General features: G+C 39.8%; 1 protein-coding gene across 1 annotated transcript in view; it reads left to right on the plus strand.

Moving 5' to 3' along the window:
• The window catches only part of unc5a (unc-5 netrin receptor A), a 195,001-nt gene that overhangs the window by 77,832 nt on the left and 96,002 nt on the right, over positions 1-21,167 (plus strand). The window contains exon 2 of the mRNA XM_061686306.1: positions 12,763-12,978. Within this exon, the coding sequence (XP_061542290.1) occupies positions 12,763-12,978 (216 nt within the window). The remainder of the gene's footprint in view (positions 1-12,762; positions 12,979-21,167) is intronic.

The raw sequence follows: 21,167 nt of genomic DNA on the forward strand, positions 1-21,167 counted from the left end.
AGCTGATCAAGTGAAATACTTTGAAGAGGACACTTTACCACCACTTTGAGGCATTTGGAGACCAAATACTCATGTTGAGCCAGTTCCTTGGTCAATTGAACAGGCTGAAATTAAACTTGATATACATTTTGTGGTTGTTGTTTTTTGTTTTTTTTTTTCAACATAAAGCAACTCGAACTGATAAGAGAAGACTTACGTAAGCTTTAGAAGAACATCCTCTTCTACAACGGGATTTGATCCAGAGAACTTAATGGAACTTAATCTTAGCATAGCTTTTTGTTTTTGTACAATTTTGGAAGTGTTTTTTTAATTTGAATCTCAATTACACAAATAAATCACCTGTGTCACGAAGTTGAAGCCTAACGAGTGACGTGCCGATTTATAAACAGGTTCAGTCATTTTCAGGTGGTTTCCACTGAAGTCCTGTGGAGGTTGTCATGTCAAAAGAATAACAAAATTATTAATACAGTGTTTCCTCTATCTGTGAACTAGGAATAGTCATGCTATGAAGAGAACACTAAGACCAAAGCATCACACTTCCCAAATTTTGTACCTTGAACTAAAAAGGTGAGAACAGGCACAGACACACACAGCAAACCCCCTTGATAACATGATTTATACAGTACATACAGTTTAGCCGCGCACTCTGTATCAATCTGAAATGGTAAAAAAAAAAATAGCTGAACCCAAAGTAAAAGTTCACGATTTACCGGTCGATGTACGTTCCTACGCTCACCTTTGGTCACGAGCTGAGGGAAGTCTGAGCTTCTCTGCCCAGCAAGCCGACCCTGGATAAGCAGAAGATGGATGGATGGATGGATGGATGGATGGATACTTTTTATCCACTTTGTCTGGGCACATAGATAAAAAAAAGCTGCTGTTGTGAAAAAAAAAAAAGATACTCTAAAGTTACACAAACCAAGATCCTTTATTAACGTTAACATGTTGGTCATACACTCAGGCGCAGCGAGAACAAAATGCACAACATTTATTAATGTAATATGAGTTTTGTTTTAACAGTGAGGTAATTTTCACTGCTGACCGACTTTCTGAAATGGCAAAAATTCATCCAATGGTCCCATGACCATTGGATGAATTTGACAGAAGTTGACAAATATCTCATTTGTTCTTTACTCTGCATGATGAATGGAATTTTCCATCTCTGAATCAGTCTTGGAAAAGGCATGATTTGCATAGTGTCTCTGACCGCCACTGAATAATCTCACTACACTTGTTTAGTAAGGGCTAAGGAGTAAGGACATAGGAAAATGCATCGTAACTGGTATATTTATAGGAGGGTTTATTCTGAGCCGTAGCCGGTGAATAAACCATGGCTTAAGGACACTGATTGTAATAGGACTGTGGAAACATCTGAAACAAGCTGTCCACTTAGATTACTGAGCTCTGCCAAGGCCAAATGTCTGCTCTTCTATTATATGCCACTCTGAACTGTACTTCTAGACGATATTTCATTAGCTACAGTATATGCCTGTTTTTTCATAAAGGTCAGTGTTTTATTTCAATATAATAAAACGCATGGGGGCACGGTGTACGACTGGTTAGCACATCTGCCTCACAGTTTTGAGAACCCAGGTTCAAATCTGGCCTCGCCTGTGTGGAGTTTGCATGTTCTCCCCGTGCCTGCGTGGGTTTTCACCGGGTACTCCGGTTTCCTCCCACGTCCCAAAAACATGCATGGAAGGTTAATTGATTATTTTAAATTGCCCGTAGGTGTAAATGTGATTGTGAATGGTTGTCTGTTTCTATGTGCCCTGCGATTGGCTGGCGACCAGTTCAGCAACACGCCCGTGACCTTAGTGAGGATAAGTGGTACAGAAAATGGATGGATAAAACGCATACCACGACGAAGCGAGGAGGAAAAAACTTGCTCATTGCCCGACTGAAACAGCGCGTGGTTGAGTTTGCATAATTTGGTCCTTGGACAAGCAAATGGCACGTCAAGAAAACACAACGACGACTGGGGATAAAGTATCAGCTTTGGTTCCGCATGGATGAGAATGTATATTTCCTTCAGTCTAACGATTCCAAATGTTAATGACGCTTCTTAGAGGAATAAGACAGTTGTCGCATCAGAGGTTTCTTCACTTAACCAAATCGGAAAGAATCAATCCCTCTCGTACTCAGCGTGCTTTCTGTTATGTACAGTACACAAATTTAGACTTCCAGCTGGTGTCTGTCTCGCGTCCTCTCTCTCACACACATTTGCGCAGACAAATGCACGAGTTGTCTTACTAATAGGCGACTCATAATGTCAACTCCTTTGCATCAACACAAACCTGAAAGCCTCTCACAAGTTTCAAGAAAAAATTGTCTTTCAAGACGATATCAAGTGAGCGAGGTGGGGAGGAGGGAGGGCTAGGACACCCTGCTGAGATGTTACTTCAAATAGACAACATGAAAATTTTATTAAATAAATATCAACAAGGCAGCACAGTGGACGACTGGTTAGAGCGTCTGCCTCACAGTTCTGAGGACCCGGGTTCAATCCTGGCCCCGCCTGTGTGGAGTTTACATTTTCTCCCCGTGCCTGTGTGGGTTTTCTCCGGACAGTACGGTTTCCTCCCACATCCCAAAAACATGCATGCTAGGTTAATTGACAACTCTAAATTGCCCGTAGGTGTGAATGTGAGTGCAAATGGTTGTTTGTTTGTATGTGCCCTGCGATTGGCTGGCAACCAGTTCAGGGTGTACCCCGCCTCCTGCCCGATGATAGCTGGGATAGGCTCCAGCACGCCCGCGACCCTTGTGAGGAGAAGCAGCTCAGAAAATGGATGGATGGAAATATCAACAAGCTCGAATAAGCAGCTGTAAGTGCTCCTGTTCAAAAGCTATGAGGCTCATTTATCGTGTTGCTATTGTGAACTTAATTTACAAAATTAACAGCTCAATCCTTTTCCTTTGGACACACTATTTGACACAGTTCAAAACACTATTTAATCACCGAAAACGCCGCCTGCAAAATGATTTATGTGAGAAGCTTTTGAAGGCAATTCTCAAAGTTGATGAAGTGACCCGAGACTCAGGAGCACATCTGTCATGGATATACTGTCATTGTGCTGCAGCGTAGGCAGCGCATCATTAGTATTCGTAATTTATGTATGCACACAGATGTACAGGCCTGCGTTGATGTACAGCAAGCCGATTTCTATTCATTTGAATGAAGGAAAATTGCAATAATGTGTTAGAATCGTTTACATTTTCCCCTCCACTCCCACAAGGGGCCCCATCCAAACCTTCTGTCCTTCAAGTCGCCATCTTTATATATTTTCTGATGTCACCACCTCCTTCTGCCAATGACACAAATGGGATGTGATTAGGTTTCTATGCGACATGTTTATTTAATGTTTCTCTATAGCGTGTTATCCTTCTGTGGCAGTGATTGATTATTTCCACGGTGAGCATAACAACACAAACCTTTACATCTTCCAGCTTTTCAGTTCAAGACTACGGCGTTATTTACACGAATAATTCTTCATCTCCCATTTACTGATTTGTGAAAGCAGTTTGGTTCAGTCACGCAATCCAAAACTATATTTCGTCCACAATGTGCGTTTGCACGAAAAGCTTTGTTTTTCCTCAGCTATCATAATGTATGTTTCTCATTGCAGAGATTCTGACATGTGAAGGTAAATATTTGTCATCACTCAGATATGCACTCTATTATATGTGGCTTTTTTTTTTAACATGCCACTTTTGTTTCTCTTCCTGTGTTTGATCACTTGAATTGTTTATTCTGTCAGCAGCTTATTTATACTATTTTTAACTTAACATAAGAACATTTCTGTTCCCCTCATGCTCAATATTCAGGGTGATTGCTCAGTAAATATATTGTGCGGTTTAAAAGCAACTGGAGAGCAAATTCATGTAACAAAATGTACATTTACAGCAGTTTTGTTGTTTATGACAGCCTAACATGAAATGGTTGATTATTTATATAAATGTTATTTAACATACCCGTGCAAAGCGAAAGCCATATATCAGCAACACCAAAAATCATGCCAGCTTCTGTGGCCTGAGCTCATCTGAGATGAACTGACACAAAGTAGAAAAGTGTGCTGTGGCCTGACAAGTCCACTTTCAATTTCTTTGGGGGGAAACCATGGACATAGTGTCCTCCTGGCCAAAAAGCAAAAGGATCATTCAGATCGTCATCAGCACAAAGATCAAAGGTCAGCATCTGTGATGTTGTGTTAGTTCCCATAGCATGGGTAACTTGCACATCTGTGAAGGGATCATTAATGCTGAAATGTACATCCAGGTTTTGGAGCAACATATGCTGCCATCCAAGTAACATCTTTTTCAGGGACGTCCGTGCTTATTTCAGCAAGACAATGCCATGCCACAAGGTGACATCTACAGCTCCGATATGCCAACGCCTTGCGCTGAAATTCAGGGGCAAAAATCACATTAACCAGGTAAAATGAACATTTTAAATTGGTTATTATTTTGAAAATATTTATTTTACATTGTTAAATCAAATAGTCATTTTTAATTCAAAATGACAGCTGACTGCACACGCCACATGTGATAAAAATGATGACGGAACACAGAAGCAGACGGCATTTTTGATTTGCATTTTTTGTTCACTGCAGGCTGATAATCTAAGTTTGGCTTTAATTTCATGAATAAAAGGAGGACTCAACTAGACACTGACTATTTTATTTGAAAGTAAGCTTCAACCAAGCATATTTTTTCAGAGTTCAAAATGTTGTTTTTTTTACATGCAGAAAAAAAATTCCTGTTCTTGTAGCAGTTCATTTATGTATGTATTTTCTTATACATACAAGTTAAAAAAAAAAAAAAAAAAACGATGTTTGGGTATGGAAAATGAATGAATGTTTATTAATGTGCGTTGTCTCTCTATAACAAATAAAATGAAAAAAAGAAAAAAGAGCAGCCGTTACTATAAGTCCTATGTTTTACATAGTAGTTTAAAATGGCATTCATGTTTCAAAATAATTACAGACGAATGGTTGGTTAAAAATCAAATGTCTCCTATTCAGGTTTCGCTCAACATTTAACTACAGATAGCGAGTAAAACAGCATACATGTATTTCTTCAAATATGGTTGTTCTCAATGTAATGCCATTTTTGTACTATTTTGTTCAAATCAACATAATTAATGATTAAATGGTGAATTTACCCAATGTTGGTCTGCAAAAATACATCAACATGAATTTTAGTTCTGTCGTTAAATTGTGAAATTAAGTTTGCAAGTGAGTGTTGTGTTTGTTTAAAAAATATTGACGATTTTAAATTAACATTTCTGAATATATAAATAGTAAAACCGCTGTGATTTGTTTTCTCTTCTTAGTGTTTTATCTCAGCTGACATCCTCATACTGTTTTACTGTTTGTGGAATTTTGGGATGCCAGTAAAGAGTAAAATTAAAGAATTAAAGCCTTATTTTACGACTGGTGATCAAACAAGATGGTTCATGGAACTGTGGTGACGTATAAATGAGAATTTAACAAACTCAGCTCAACAGGACTCTAGATTAGTCCTTCATGAAAACTAAAAATGAAGTGCCTTTTTTCCCCCCACTTCATCATCTCTTGTGCATGTATTCAGTGCCTCACTGGGGAGTTGACATGGTCAGCTGGACCGAGGAGATGTTGTGGTCCAGGCGCAGAGGGAAAATCTGTCACAGACATGATGGCTCTGAACACTGGCAGCTGGTGCACCCTTGTTGGGATTGTGTGTGGGCTGTTTTGTGTATTTTAGGTCAGTTGAAATGTCTCTTGAGGGAAGAGCAGCTGCAGACAAATATCAAGTCCGAATGCTGCATGCATCTTTTGGTTACAAATAAATATTTCCCTTCCTACTTACAAAGTGGGTGATATAAAGGTGGACAAGAATGTCCTAGCAATTAAATCTGATGGTGAAATTTAGCACCCTTTTTTGTGCTCGGCTAACAACCTGGCATTTGATGTAAATCGATTTAGATGAGCCAGTCACATTCAGTGAAAACTGATGCAGTGCTGTTGCATGTCTATTTGATTTCTGCATTGACCTGCAAGGACTCTGTTCAGTGGCATACTCCCATTGTGTGTGTGTGTGTGTGTGTGTGTGTGTGTGTGTGTGTGTGCGTGTGCGTGTGTGTGTGTGTGTGTGTGTGTGTGTGTGTTTGTGTGCGTGCATGCGTGCGCCTGTTTGTGTGTGCACGTTGACTTTGAAGTACAGTGTGCCGTGACAGTAATCTAAGCCAATTTACTACACATCAGTCCTTCATCATGGGTTTGATAAAAAGCAGTGGGTGACCACAATATCCTCCCAAAAAATGACAATTTGCTCTTCAAAGGTAAACCTGTTTGACCTCATTAACCCAAAGTGCATGCAGTTAAATGCAAGACTAACCCCTAACATACAAGTGGGCGCACACAAACACAAAGTGAGAGCATCCAAGTGCAGTTAAGTATTCAATGTGACCCTCAAACGAGAAGCCAGCAGTGAGGTGCATTCACGCTGTCACATGTTCATCAGGCTTTCATCATGTCAGTATCTCAGCTGGTCTCTGACTTTCTGTTTGAGACTCATTAGCTAACAGGTGTAAGGTGATTCTGGTCCACTGTTTTTGAGATGACCTCTCCATTCTGTGTACGAGTCCACAGGGTCGGGCCCCACTGGGTAATGACCATGGTAACAAAGTTCAAAGTTGGACTATTAGAAGACCACTTTCTCCGGTAATTCAAGCCCCCTGCTTTAGTACTTCTCCCAACGAGAGTATGGCTTTTATGTGGGCTTGTTTGTGTTCAACTTAGTTTTTGCTCTTTAAACCTAGATTTATTTTGTTGGCCAAATTTTTTAGTGTATGGTATTTAAGTAGCTGCAGTTGATGTTAACGTGCACTCGAAATAAAGTTTAGTTGACAGGCTGATTCAACTACCACCATCCTGCCTACACAAACCTGGTGGAAGCGTAAACCTGATCCGCGTTCACCTAGCTACCCCGCTGAACTGAACTGCTTGCTGCCTTACGAGTGTTATGTTGAAGTGTTGGCTCTCGCTTACAGTAATTGTCTTGTAGGGCCCAGGTCTTATCCTCAACACTTTGACACATCCAGTAGACGCAAACATGCATTGCAGGCAGCTTGGTTGTACTCAATACTTAGTTGTCATGTTAATTTTCCTCCTCCAAATCGAAAATGGCTCCAGAAAATGGGAAATAAGGAGCGTGTCAGCAAGTGAGGCATGTTCTTCATTGGATACAGAACATTTAGTTTTCATTAAGAGTATAACATGCACACGGAACATTAATGGGGTTCAGCGGCAATGGTGTGCTTCACTGTATCTCATCCTGATAGATTAGCAATTCAGCACATGAGGGGGCTACCAAAAGTAGAGGCATTAATGTGTTGTGGGGGAGGAACTGCTAGAAAACGTCTTTGTCTGAGGATTGGTGTTTACGATGCTATCTAATATCATCTGTGACTCGAACATCAGCAAGCTGCTTTGAGGAGGCTACGGAGGGGTGGAGGAATGGAGCAAAAGGTCATCACAAGCGCTGCCGTTTCATTAGGAGAGATGAGGGTTTCCGTCGTCTCCTGCTGCATGGGGAGTGATGAAAATTGTTGTTCATGCCTGCTAAGTCAGCCATATTGGATTCAAAGCAGTATATTAATATCTATCTTTAAAGGGTTTTATTTGGGAATTTACTGGCTTCCCTTGAGTGTCTGTGGCATAAAGAGGCTATTTTCTTCTTTCTGCTCCTATGTCCCCTCCCACTTGAAGTCCAAAATCTTTGGAGAGAATCGGCGTTTGTGCCGTGCCGCAGGCTTCCTTGTCACATTCAGCGTTCCTCTCCAACGTTTTACGGCGCGTGCAGAACTCAGCTGTCATTTGTACAGTTGTGCTCCTAAAGGGCAGCTTCTGCATCTCTAAACAGTGACAATGTATTTCCGCTTCTTCACAGCGAGCCTCAAGGAGAATATCAGTGGAATAAAACATCTACTGTGTGTATCCGATATGAGAGATTTAATGTTGAGTGGCTCTGACTGAACACTGGTAGAGTCCTGTTTGAAGGGAGAATCATATAACACTGTTTGAAGTGGCCTATCCGCTGAAACAGGATTTATGGCCAACAATCCATCCGCAGTGATTTTTAAAGGCTCATGATTAAGAGCTGGAGTGAAGACACGGACTTCCGATCCCGCCAAGAGCACACAAGGCCAAGCTCTGTCAGTGCCAACTGTGCTACACGTCACTCACTCTTTCTCTCTCAACCATCACTGTCCATCTATTTGAATCTATTTGCCTTTTAACTCTGGGTGTGACAAAGTGTACATATCGTCATGGATCGTTTCATTTTCTTTTGGAATACAGTGTCAGATATCAATATGATGGTGGTTCAGTGTTAATGCATCTCTCCTACTTTTCATATGATGTGGATCTCAGTATTCTCATTCGAAAGCTGTCATTACTGCGTAGGACCTCTGCACAGATCTATTTTTATTTTCACACCACCAATGCTCCCCGGGAGGTCACCCCAGTGGTTCCCACCCCCGAGATCGGGAAGGAGCGAAGAAAGCCCCGTCCCCACAGACGTCGGAACCACAAACACAGGGACAAAAAAAGAAGATCCCCACTCCGTGCATGTGTCCTCTCACCATGCAAACCGATCTAAAATGTGAGAAAGAGAAAAAGAAATAAAAAGGTAAAAAAAAATATCAGTCCTTGCCTCAATTGCATTGTTGAAATCAAATGTTGCTGGGTATGAATTGTTCATCAGTGCTAATTGTTCATGTGTCTCTGGTGTGCAGATTTATGAGAACAGTTTCCCAGCATCACCTCTTAGTGTCGCCAAAGCGCCAAAAGCTGCAGAAACGTGTGTACGCCAGCCATGCAGTTGGCGTGAGGCACCGCACATTTCCACGGTCATGTCACTCTTGATACATTTGAACTTTGCCGTGAAAAAGAACGGACGCCACGTTTTTTTACGTACGCACCTTTTATACATGAGGCCCCAGCTCTCTACCTATATATGTTATAGGTATAGGTATATATACGTTCTGCTGATCTTTTTTCTAACGCAATATAGTCTATGATGAGATTTAGCCACAGTTTGATGTTAATAGCTTGTTTGTTTTTCCAGTTTAATAGAATTGTTTTCTTACCGGTAGCTAACGCGTCGAGTAATGATTGAGAATATTTAATAGGGAGGTCGATTACGCTTAAGTCGCCAAGTATGTACAATCTTGGGGAAACTGGAATCCTGAAATTCAAAATGTAAGAGAGTTTTTGTGTAACCAAAGACCAAAAGCATTGAATTGGTGTGCATTCCCATATATCATGAAAATAGGTGTCTGGTGTAATTTTGGTGCATTGCGCGCATATATTAGATGGAGAGAAGCCCATTTTATGCATAGTGTACTGAGTAAAGTGTGTTCTATGAGCACTTTCTATTGTATAAGCTGTAGATTTGTGTTTTTTGTCATTCTAAAAGTATTGTTACATATCTATATCCAGTAGCTACGGTCAGCGGACATGGAAAGGTCTTCTTCCCATTTGGTTATTGGTAAGTGCATTGATTTACTGCATGAAATTAATTTATAAACTTTTGAGAGATTTCTTTTACTTTGCGGGAGTAAAAAGTAATTCTTTTTTTTATTGCTGCTTTTAATTTATTATTAAGAAAGTTTCCGCCTGTTATTGAGACTTCTTGGAACAGTTCATCACGTGTCCTAAAAACATTATCTTTAAATAGACCCTAGTGAGGATAAGCGCAAAAGAAAATGGATGGATGGTGTTGTTGTAGGTGGTCAATTCCAAGTTGTTCCCATGTACTAAAATGAAGGGGTACATTATTAATTTCGAAATTTGGATTATGCCATATTGGGGAGAGCATACTGGGAGCTAATTGAGATCCTTTAGAGTGTAAACTTTGCCACCAAGCCGTTATTAAGGTGGATGCGATTATTGGGTTCTTGAAGCATTTATGGTGTTTAAGACTAAATGGGGCGGCACGGTGGACGACTGGTTAGCACATCTGCCTCACAGTTCTGAGGACCGGGGTTCAAATCCCGGCCCCGCATGTGTCGAGTTTGCATGTTCTCCCCATGCCTGCGTGGGTTTTCTCCGGGTACTCCGGTTTCCTCCCACATCCCAAAAACATGCAGGGTAGGTTAATTGAAGACCCTAAATTGCCCGTAGCTGTGAATGTGAGTGTGAATGGTTGTTTGTTTATATGTGCCCTGCAATTGGAAGGGGACCAGTTCAGGGTGTACCTCGCCTCTCGCCCGAAGATAGCTGGGATAAGCTCCAGCACGCCCGCAACCGTAGTGAGGATAAACAGTACGGAAGATGGATGAATGAATGAAAAAGACTAAATGGGGGTTTTGGGAGTTTTATGTTGTTGCAGTCTGTTTGTTCAAATTCTAGCCAAGAATCACACTCCTCATTGTGGTGCAACCATCTGATGAGGTATTGTAATTGGTTAGCTAAATAATAGTGTTTAAAGTTGGGAGCCTTTAGGCCTCCCTCCTGTTTACTTTTCTGAAGAGTGGATAGACTAATTCTATTTTTCTGATTTTTTTGAATAAAAATGTATTACAGCAGAAAATCTAAGGTTTGAAACCATTTAAATGTGGTATTAAATGGAATCATTGAGAATAAATTATTTATTTGATGTAAGGTTTTCATTTTTATTGTGGCTATTCTTCCCAGTTGTGATATCGCCAAGTTATTCCAGCGTCTTAAGTCAGCTGTGATTTTTTTCCAAAGTGGTGTGTAATTTAGATTGGTTAGCTCTGTGAGTTTTGGAGAAATATTAATAACTAAATACTTAATGTTTCCTATAGGAATAGGCTAATCTGGGATTTGATCTGCAGGAGTCCATGAGTTTGCTGTTATTGGGAGTTTGTTGATTTTGTCCGGTTGATCGAGTAATCTATTTGTAAAAATGTTTTAATGAGATTGAAGACTGCCTGAAGAGAATACTTGGGTTCCTGTAAGTAAAGAAGAATATCATCAGCATATAGATTGATTTTGTGTTCTGTCACCAGTGAGCAGATGCCTTTAATATTAGCATTCTGACGTATAGCGGCAGAAAGAGGTTCGATGAATATTGCAAATAGCATTGGTGAGAGTGGACATCCTTGTCTGGTTCTTCTTTGTAATGTAAAACTTTGTGAAGTAATCCTATTTGTGGTGACTATCGCTTTCGGCAAATTGTATAATGTTGCTATCCAATGTATAAATGAATCTCCAAAGCCAAATTTGCGAAATACTGCAAGCAGGAAATTCCCAGTTAACTTTATCGAAAGCTTTCTCTGCGTCAAGTGACTTGATGATTGCGTTTAGATTTTTACGCTGTGACATGCTTATTAAATTTAACAGACGTCTGACATTATTTGTGGAACTTCTATCTTTAATGAAGCCTGTCTGGTCATCGTGGATTATTGACGGGAGTTTCTTTTTCAAGTCACAGATCTATTTTCAACATCCAGCCCCCAATATTCAGTACTGTATCCGTCCCCGCAACCCACACATTTGACTCATTAGTACCACAACTTGACCTGAATCGCACAAATAAGAGCCACAATCTGACCAAAAACCTGCACCTAAAAAGAAGCTGTTGTCGAAGCTGTTGACAAAATGTCAGTTGCTGCTTGGGTTATAATGTGACTTTTTTTTATTAAAAGGTTTTCCATTCTTTAGCTACATGTACTGTTAGAAACCTTAATTTACATCACCATATACAGCTATGACGACATTATTCACTCCCCAAATTTTTAGATGAAATTATTTTTGTAGATTGTAAATCTTTTTAGCTGAAATAATGAAAATGACCCAAAGGTTTTGTTTTTTTCCATCTTGAGAAAATGTTCTATGTCCAGAATGATCGCTACCCTTTCTCATGTCCAATTTTCTAAATGTGTCATTGATCTAGTTGCTCTATATTAGGCTAAAAGTTAGCTAATGTAGGATGCAGGAGCCTTTAGAATGTTTCCTCAAAATTATCAAGGCTATGAATCAGTTTCAAAATGTAACAAAATAATGAAAATACTGTATCTTTAACTCTGGTTTACACAACTTTCTGTTGACATTTTCATCTTAAAGATACCCATTTAACAAGTCAAAATGCTCTTTAATGCTAAATTTGGCAATTTTTATTGTGTGGTCGATATAAAATATGCATTTCATAACTAAAAAGAGAAAAGATCACAGAAAATTGCCATTAATTTCATGTAAGTTTAAGGAAAAATGCTTGATGCTAAAAAAAATGCTAAATTTGGCCATTTTCATTGTGTGGTCGGAAAAAAAATTATTTTATAAATGAACACAAAAGATCACAGAAAATTGCAATTCATTTCATGTAAGTTTAAGGAAAAACGCTATATCGGGATATATATCGTTAGCAGGATACCTGTATCGGAATATCAACATTTGTCCATATCGCATAGCTCTCTACTGCTGTCAGGTTTATACTGGCAGTTTTAACAAATATGACAAAAAGTGATATCTTTTAAAACTGTAAACTTCCCTTTAACCTCAATGCTATGCTAAACACCTTGGGCATGAACTAGACAGAGTTTGTGATTCGGGCTCTGTTGGAATGGAGGCACTCCAGCATCTTTGTCTTCCCACAAGAGTGGAAGCAGTTATAGCTGCAAAGTGGGCACCCAACTCCACATTTTGTAGGGACAAATAATTTGCCAGTTTTGAGTGAGGTGGTCACAATTGCTGGCTCTCCAGAAAATTATTGTTTGGCATCCTTCTAAAATCTTTTTTTTTTCCCTCTAAGGTTCTGAGCATGCCGCCACAGCGACACAACCTGCAGCCTTCTCCGACCTGTTACCTCACTTCCTGGTGGAACCAGAAGACGAGTTCATAGTGAAAAACAAGCCGGTGATGCTCACCTGCCGATCCACCCCGGCGACGCAGATCTACTTCAAGTGCAACGGCGAGTGGGTTCACCAGGATGACCACTTAATTGTGCAGACTGTGGACCCAGCTACAGGTAGCTTTTGGAGTTATGTTAAATGTAACTTTCCATCTAAAACAAATTTCTTTATTTTAGTGGATGTGCTGGTGCCTTGTGCAACTCTTTTGATACGAGGCTTTGAGAAAAGGGAAGTTTGCAATTTACTCGTGATTCTCGTGCTCCATCAGGTCCTTGGCTTGTGCGCCAGCCTATTTAGCCTGCCAGGATCATAATACGCACATTGGTTTCAGTGGCAGAAATCCCCATAATCACCTTGGTGACATGTTTGTTTTTTTGCCATTGTGCTACAGTCCCCTGCCTCCACCGTCAATGGCATAAACGTGCACGACACTGATGTTGTGTGATTCAGCAACGATCTGCCAATGCGAGCCACCCATTCGCACCCTGACATCTGATAATAACATGATAAAACAAGCTTTCATGGAGGCAAAAGTGAGCACATGTAAATCTCCACAATAGCCAGTCAAAAGACACACATCAATCTTTGCACATCAACATGTATCTGGAAGGAGCCTCTCTTGGTCTTTTATAAAACACTCAGCAAAATATTTATGGTAGCTGGTCTTTAGGACTGAATTTGTTTCAGCTTTACAATATCAAAATGTTAAGAGCGTAAGAGACTTATAATTCTGCCTTGCTTCAGTATTCTGACACAGACGACTAAAACTCTTTTACCACACTGAGCCTTTGATTTGTTTTTTCTGACTTCTCTCCTGATTTTCCTTTCTGATTCAATGTATTATGCAATACACTCTCGTTGAGCACACACACACACACACACACACACACACACACACACACACACACATTCTTTTTTCTAACAAATTTAATGTTGGAAAAATGCATATGCGCGAGATCAACTATTCGCAAAGTGTGGTATGAGTAGCACTAGTGGTGTGCTGGCTCCCTCTAGGGCTATCCAAAGAATCACTTCCTAAGTAAAGTTTAGTTGTATTTAACTTCTTCAAGAAATAATCTTTAAGAACTATTTGTTTTGAATAATTTTGGTATAATTACTATGTGCAATACATATATATCGAATCATTATTTTGGTAGAGTTTTTATTTTCCCATATTTAAGAGCAGTGTTGATCTTCAAAATGTGCATAATTTTACAATGGCTTACCATAATATCAATTATACTTTTTAGGAATACAACCTGTCTCGTTTTTTTTTCCACTTTGCTAGTGTATTTTAATGTTGGTAATAATGGTGGTACTTGGAGAGCTATTTTTTGAGATGATGGCTACTTTGTGTAAAAGGTTTGACAACCACTACACTCAATGAAAGTCTGGTTTAATTTTAGATTAAATTTACAAGAAGTCAACCACAGGTCAGTCTAATCATCAAAATTCTAAGGTATACTCATTTATGTTGAGCACTGTACCTGCATGACATGTTACAGGCAGACTTTTACTCTCACTGGGTTCAATCATTCAAGTTTAAAAAGGATCTGGAATTTTGTTGGTACAATACAATGTGATTACACAAGGTTATTGGTTTATTAAAATAATATATAATGTAGTAATAATATAATAAAATACAACTGTATGTTATACTGCTAAGAGGAGATGCAAATTAGACCTTGAGTTTGTTTTAGGTTGAAGTTCTACTGTACCATATTTCCTGTAAACTTGGATATTTCAGGCCACTTCTAACTTGAGAAAACACCTTGCGGTAAGTTACAGATGTTTCTTTCTTTATTTATTTCTTTATTTCTTTCTCTCTCGTGCTTTCGAGCACTTTGTACTTAAGTCGTGCTCTCCATCGATGTGGTGGCTTGAGACTGAGAGCATTGAAATATTGAGCCGACTAATCTCTATATCTGTTATTTTTTGATCATTTCAAGATATGAGAGAATGGAATGATTACGTTTTCGTTATGAAAAATTTCTTTTGTTAATGAGACTTGATTTCATCAGGATGCCATATGAGTTGCCGGCCCTCGCTGCCTCAAAAACGTGCGTATATGACAGCTACAGAGTTTGCATCCAGATGCATGTACATCATGTATTCTCTCACCAATTTTTGTTTTAGAAATTTGCTTCTAAAAGTGGCGAAGGCCACTTTTAGCCCCCCTTTTGTGTTCATGAACCGTTTATAAATGAGGCCCCTTGCGGCATTTAATTCTTCTGTGGGACGGGTGAGGGTCATTTATTTTGAGAGAGTTGTTTATATTTGTTTTTTTGTTTTTTTTAAAGTGTTACACCAACAACTAATTGATGCACAAGATTAATTAGAACACTCAGCACTATTTAAGGACATGGTATGTAAGTAGTGACAAGCCATAAATTTAGAGACTCTGTGGCCCAGGTAAACAGTATTCTTGAGCAAATACAGTCTGTGCACTCCCTCCGTCTTACCTATATACACAAGCATTTCACTAAAGTCATTTCATTATACTGAACAGTAAATAATGAATGGCTCAGTGAATGTGTCTGTTTTTCAATGGATTAACCTCTTTCGTACAATAGACTAAATCAGTTTAGCAGGTTCAAATATTCAACATAAATGTTGATATCCAGGCTGATGTTAGTGCCGACTTCTCCCTTTGTCCCTTTCAATACATGAGAGGGATGCTCTTGAGTGAATATTAAGTAGTGTATTGGCTTCTCCCCAGTTGTGACCTTGTAGAGTTGGCTGGCCAACTTTGATAAGATAATCATAAATTGTGTTGTCACAGCGTTGTCATAAACTAAGCTGTGAGGGAACATCATATTACCAATGAACCGCCACTCTGCCAACCATTCATGACAACGGACCAATTTATCATACAGTTATGAGCACTCATAGTCAGCATTTATTTTTCTTTAAAATAAATCTGTCTTGCTAGGTCTTCACACTCTGTGAAGTTCCACCTCACAACAGTGGCCATCACTCTGTGCTCTCCCTATCTTTGATGTATATTATATATATATGGGTCTGTGTAGTTGTGAAGGACACATGGCTGTCCAAAGGTATGACTGCTCCAAAGCACCCACATCGATCTAGCAAACACCTAGGCTGTTTAATGTCAGTGCCGCCCTGAGGAGTTTACGGATGGGTCTCTCTAATTCCCCTTCAAACCAGCAGATGAGACGAGCTCACATCCATGTGTGTGTTATTTACTGATACACCCTCAAGGGGATATAGAAAGGTTAGCATAGTTATTTAGTTATGGAAAAAGCACCATGTAACAGTGCTGTACAGACTTGTCAGGCTGTCCTCACTGCACGGTCATCACACTGGACTCCAAACTTAGATTTGTTGCCAGGCAACAAGACTTCTGTCACAGTAGAAGCTGGCCGTTAACAACATGCCATTATGAGGGAGACATGATGAGTTGGATGTAAACCCAAGTTTATTTACAATTTACTCAGCGGGGAAGAGTGGACAATCACCTGCTGAAAATACCTCAAGAGGAACTTTGTGATTAATTCTACCTGAATTTGTTGCTTTCTCTGCCCACACTCTGCACAGAACTGCTTCACCCTTTTAGCACCTTTTAGCGAGGAGTTAAGGTAATTTGAAATACACATGCGCCGCGGTGTTACCGGTGATCCCTGTGGTTTTAAAAGGGTTAAAGACAAAAATGTACTGTAAATTCCATGACATCAGCTTGCTATATCAGCCACTGCTTCAGTGGTTCGTTTTCATGTGATCACATGGGAGTCAAAACACTGCTGGAGAACGGTGTCCTATGTTTGATATCAAAATCTTTCTTTCCAGTTTTTAATGGATGAGTGGCCCAACAATGATCAATCATAGAGTTCGGTTTGCACAACAGCTTGACGTACAATACGAAAAACTGTCAATATTATATTTTGATATATGGTAAGCTGTCCCACAGTCACAATGGTCCCAAGTTTGTCACTCTATATGTTCATGTTGAAACAAAAAATAGTGACGACATCTTACTGGACCAAGTGAGTCTCATTAGGTGCAAAGATTTTGCAAGCCCTGCCTGAGGCATTACCTTAATACAAGTGCATGTTAAACACAAATTAGCACATGTTCCAGTGAATTAAAATTGGCATTCTGAATGTCACAGCAATACCTGGATGCAATAACACAACATCTTGTGACAATAACATGTGCTTCATGTTACAGAATTATATCTAGAGACATTTTTTTGAATCACAGTCAGGTCCCAAGGACATAATTGTGGGAGTGGTTTAATAAGAAAATGTTTAATACTTTGTCTTTTTTTTTTTATTTAATCAATAATCTGTATTTCCATTAATCGATTGGTATGCCATGTTAAAGTTTGAAACAAGTCAACCCAGATATAGCATTCAACTACAGAAATACCGTGGCATAAAGGTAAATACGGTGAACCTGCCAGCGAATTCAGTGCAAGTTAATTAGAGTATATAGTAGGGATGACAGGATATTCACAAAATCACAATATCACTGTTTAATAGCGTTTACCATTTCAACCGCTCTTGGTGATAGTGTCACTCTCCAAATTCATCTCTATCCTGCATTCTCCTCAGCTGACACGGACTGCAGTGCTACTGGCAAGAGCATCATTATATTACGTTTACAAGGATTGAAGTAAAATCAATCAGGAAATTTTCTACTGTGATGGAAGGTTTTTATTTTACAATTCAATAGTGAAATAACGATTTGCTATTCCTATCAGTTCATCATCACTTTTATGCCTGGCCTACAGGAAAGAGTTGATTATATGTTGATCATACTATCGAATGATTTATTTCTTGCATTCGGTGAATAATGTTGAAGATAACAAACTTCCCCCAATAAATTGCATGGTAAATCAAAATCACAATATTTGTTTAATATGTAAATACATAAATAAATTACAATTACATTATTTTCGTAATCGTTCAGCAGTAGTCCGGAATGATGACTAGGTAGTTTTACTTGGGCCCACATTGTTAAAAGCTTATTGGCTTCCCAGTGTTGTGAACTGGCTAAGTGCGGCTAAAGGATTAGCCACATAAACACACAGGATGTTGTGTCTAACTAAACACAAGTGTGGCTAGGAGATTTTCCACGAAAATCGAAAATGCACAGAAACTACTAAAGCCAGTTGAGGACTCTGTCACAAGAAAAAGAGAGGTCTTTCGGTTCTTCTGCATGTACCTCTCTGCCCCTTTGCTCCATCTGTACCATGACCCATCCTGCAATACCGTGAGTTTTCACGCAATACCTTGAGCTTTCCCACAATATCGCAACTGTGAGATTAAGATATTATTGCATCCCTAGTATATAGTTGCTTGAAAAATCCTTCAGAGACATTTCTATCAGATCATATACTGTAAATCATAAGAGCCTTCAAAACTCAATACTAAGATCAAGCGTTTCCATCGCATCTCAAACAATGAATCAAGACACACATTTTAAATTCACAAATTTAAATGAAGACTAAAGTAACTAAAACTGATCTCGGTGCATAAGGTACCAGATAGTGGGTGCAGTAAAATGGCTACGATGTCTAAATTGCAGCCCCAGATAGGAGCAGTATATGGTTTAATTTGAGAAGTACTTGTGTTGGTTTATAATGAGGTTTCATTTGTCATTGCTTCAAATAGCGTAATGTAGGATACAATGAGATATTGTAGGGAAGGTTAATGTACAGTGACTCCGGTTTGTTATAATCGTTTCAAGCAAATTAAATCATTCTGTCAAATCACACAGACTCAATTAAACTCGTTATATCGAATGCATTCGTGGACAGAATGTTAGATGTGTTAGCAACAGGGCAAGACGTTTTACTAAATTTTCTTAATCTACTATAGAGAGGATGAAAGGGAAGGCAAATTAGGGATTGATTAAGTGGGGGGGGAATGCTTTAGCGGAGGTCTGTGTGACTATAGCTCAACTTCCCATAAGTAACTACTTGTTCTTTAGACCACGATCTTCTTCAGATTGACTGTAAAATGCCTCTGCTGGTTCCAACCATGTGATGCGCTACATTTTGTCACAATTCCTTCAAGACACAATTAATCAACAATAAATTCTACACAATTGACATTTCTTATACAGTATATCAATCCATTTATATTCCTGTGAGGAAAACTGAGAAATGGATTTTGAGTTGAAGAAGGAATGGAATCCATGAATTGCAATGCTTCCAGTTTGTTTTTAGTGTGTAAATACAAACTGATGTGCCAGCGAGACTGTTGATACCATCAACCTCACACAGTAGAGCTGAAAGATAATGATGTCAAAAAGGCAGCTGTTTCAGAGATGTAACAGCGTGGCCCAACACTGTAGATGCAATATTCAACTAACCCCCCATCTCCACCTACTCAAATGTCAGTGTATCTGCCGTTTTAAATTAAATACCTGAATCACCTCTTGACGTGACTCAGGCTCAGGTGGTAGAGAACATGACATGTGGATAACTATCTCTTCCAGAAATAACCTCTGCCCTCATCAGGCAACTTTGTTTACTGAAACCGATCCAGTGCTGCAAGTATAAAAGGACTGCACCAGCTGTGGACCATACTCCAGTCTTACACCTTTCAAACTTTTAATCAACCAGACATATCACACTAATTCTGCATGATAGGGTCCTACCCTTGGTAGTGGTGTCAGGTGAGGGATGACTTGAGTTCATCATCCCATCCAAGTGAAGTTTATTTGTGTATCCCTTAATTACAAAAGAGTCTCAAAGGCCCACAGTTGACAAAGATCGACGATATGCCTGGATCTAAATCCCCCAACTGGTCATGGAAAAACTCAAATCCGCATTTGCGTAAAAAAGAAGAAACCTTGATAAGGGACCACAGATGGAGAAATCCCCCTTTCAGGATTACCAGGCTGCAATGGATTCAGAGTGGGCCACATTTATCATATAGGATGTTGTTGTACAATGTTATGAAAAAAACAGCGTAGGTGTCCATTTAATGAGATGAATTGCCGCAGGTAGACACCGTCGGGAAAGTGGTTCATCCTGAGGGCCTGACTCCGTCGGTCGATACAGAATCCTTCATAGCAACGCCTCCAGGGAAGTGGTCAACCTCAGATCTTGTCCCTGTCGGTCGGTGCAGAATCCATACAGCAGCAGCCTCAGATTTGGTCATCGCCACCTCTCTAAGGAAGAGAGAAGGGGGGAGGAGAGAGAAGTGGCACTTAAAAAGGCCAAAATCCAGACGTAAGGCGGAGCAGGAGACAATTTGAACACTACACGTGGTTTAAAAGCAGAAATGGGAAGTAACAAAGTACTTACTGCACTTTAGATTTTTCAGGCATCTGTACTTGAGTATTTATTTATGTGGTGACTTTCTACTCTGTGGCACGGTGGACGACTGGTTAGAGCGTCTGCCTCACAGTTCTGGGGACCAGTGTTCAGTCCCCGGCCCCGCCTGTGTGGAGTTTGCATGTTCTCCCCGTGCCTGCGTGGGTTTTCGCCGGGCACTCCGGTTTCGTCCCACATCCTAAAAACATGCGTGGTAGATTGATTGACGACTCTAAATTGCCCGTAGGTGTGAATGTGAGTGCGAATGGTTGTTTGTTTTTATGTGCCATGCGATTGGCTGGCAACCAGTTCAGGGTGTACCCCGCCTCCTGCCCGATGATACCTGGGGGATAGGCTCCAGCACGCCCGCGACCCTAGTGAGGAGAAGCGGCTCAGAAAATGGATGGATGGATGGATGTTTGTGAACATTTTAGTACAGCTAAGTAACGTAACTAGGGGTGGGATGGTTTATGATAAATCTCCAAACCTTTCCTTTCAGTTCATAGTCATGCAAAACTCTCTTTCTCTCTTTCTCTCTTTCTCTCTCTCTCTCTCTCTCTCTCTCTCTCTCTCTCTCTCTCTCTCATTTACTAACGAGGCAAAGCAGTGTGCACTCTCGAACAGAGCGTGACGCCTAAAATATAACGCCAACCGCTGAATGTAGAAGTGAAGCGGCGTTGCTAGGGGTCATGTGTGGAGACAAAAAAAAAAAGGTGTGGATCGTTTGCGATCATGACGAAAGAGCCAGCACTAGAAAATATATGGTGCATTATAGGTCTGCTGTTTGGGATCACTTTGCATTAGGATCATGGCGATTAAAAAAGTCGTTGACAAAAGTGTGTTCCACCATTAGTACGTACAGTACAAATTGTGAGTAGCTACGTCTGAATATAATTTTCATACTGCTAAACGTGTTTATTGAGGTGTCGCCTTTAAAAAACGAAAATCTTGTGTGACGGTTCTGTGATAAAGCTGTCTGCACGTTGTCTACATGTTTTTAAAACTGTGACCACAGCA

The sequence above is a fragment of the Phycodurus eques genome, chromosome 9 (genome assembly GCF_024500275.1).
Source record: "Phycodurus eques isolate BA_2022a chromosome 9, UOR_Pequ_1.1, whole genome shotgun sequence".
In the NCBI taxonomy this organism is placed as follows: Eukaryota; Metazoa; Chordata; class Actinopteri; order Syngnathiformes; family Syngnathidae; genus Phycodurus; species Phycodurus eques.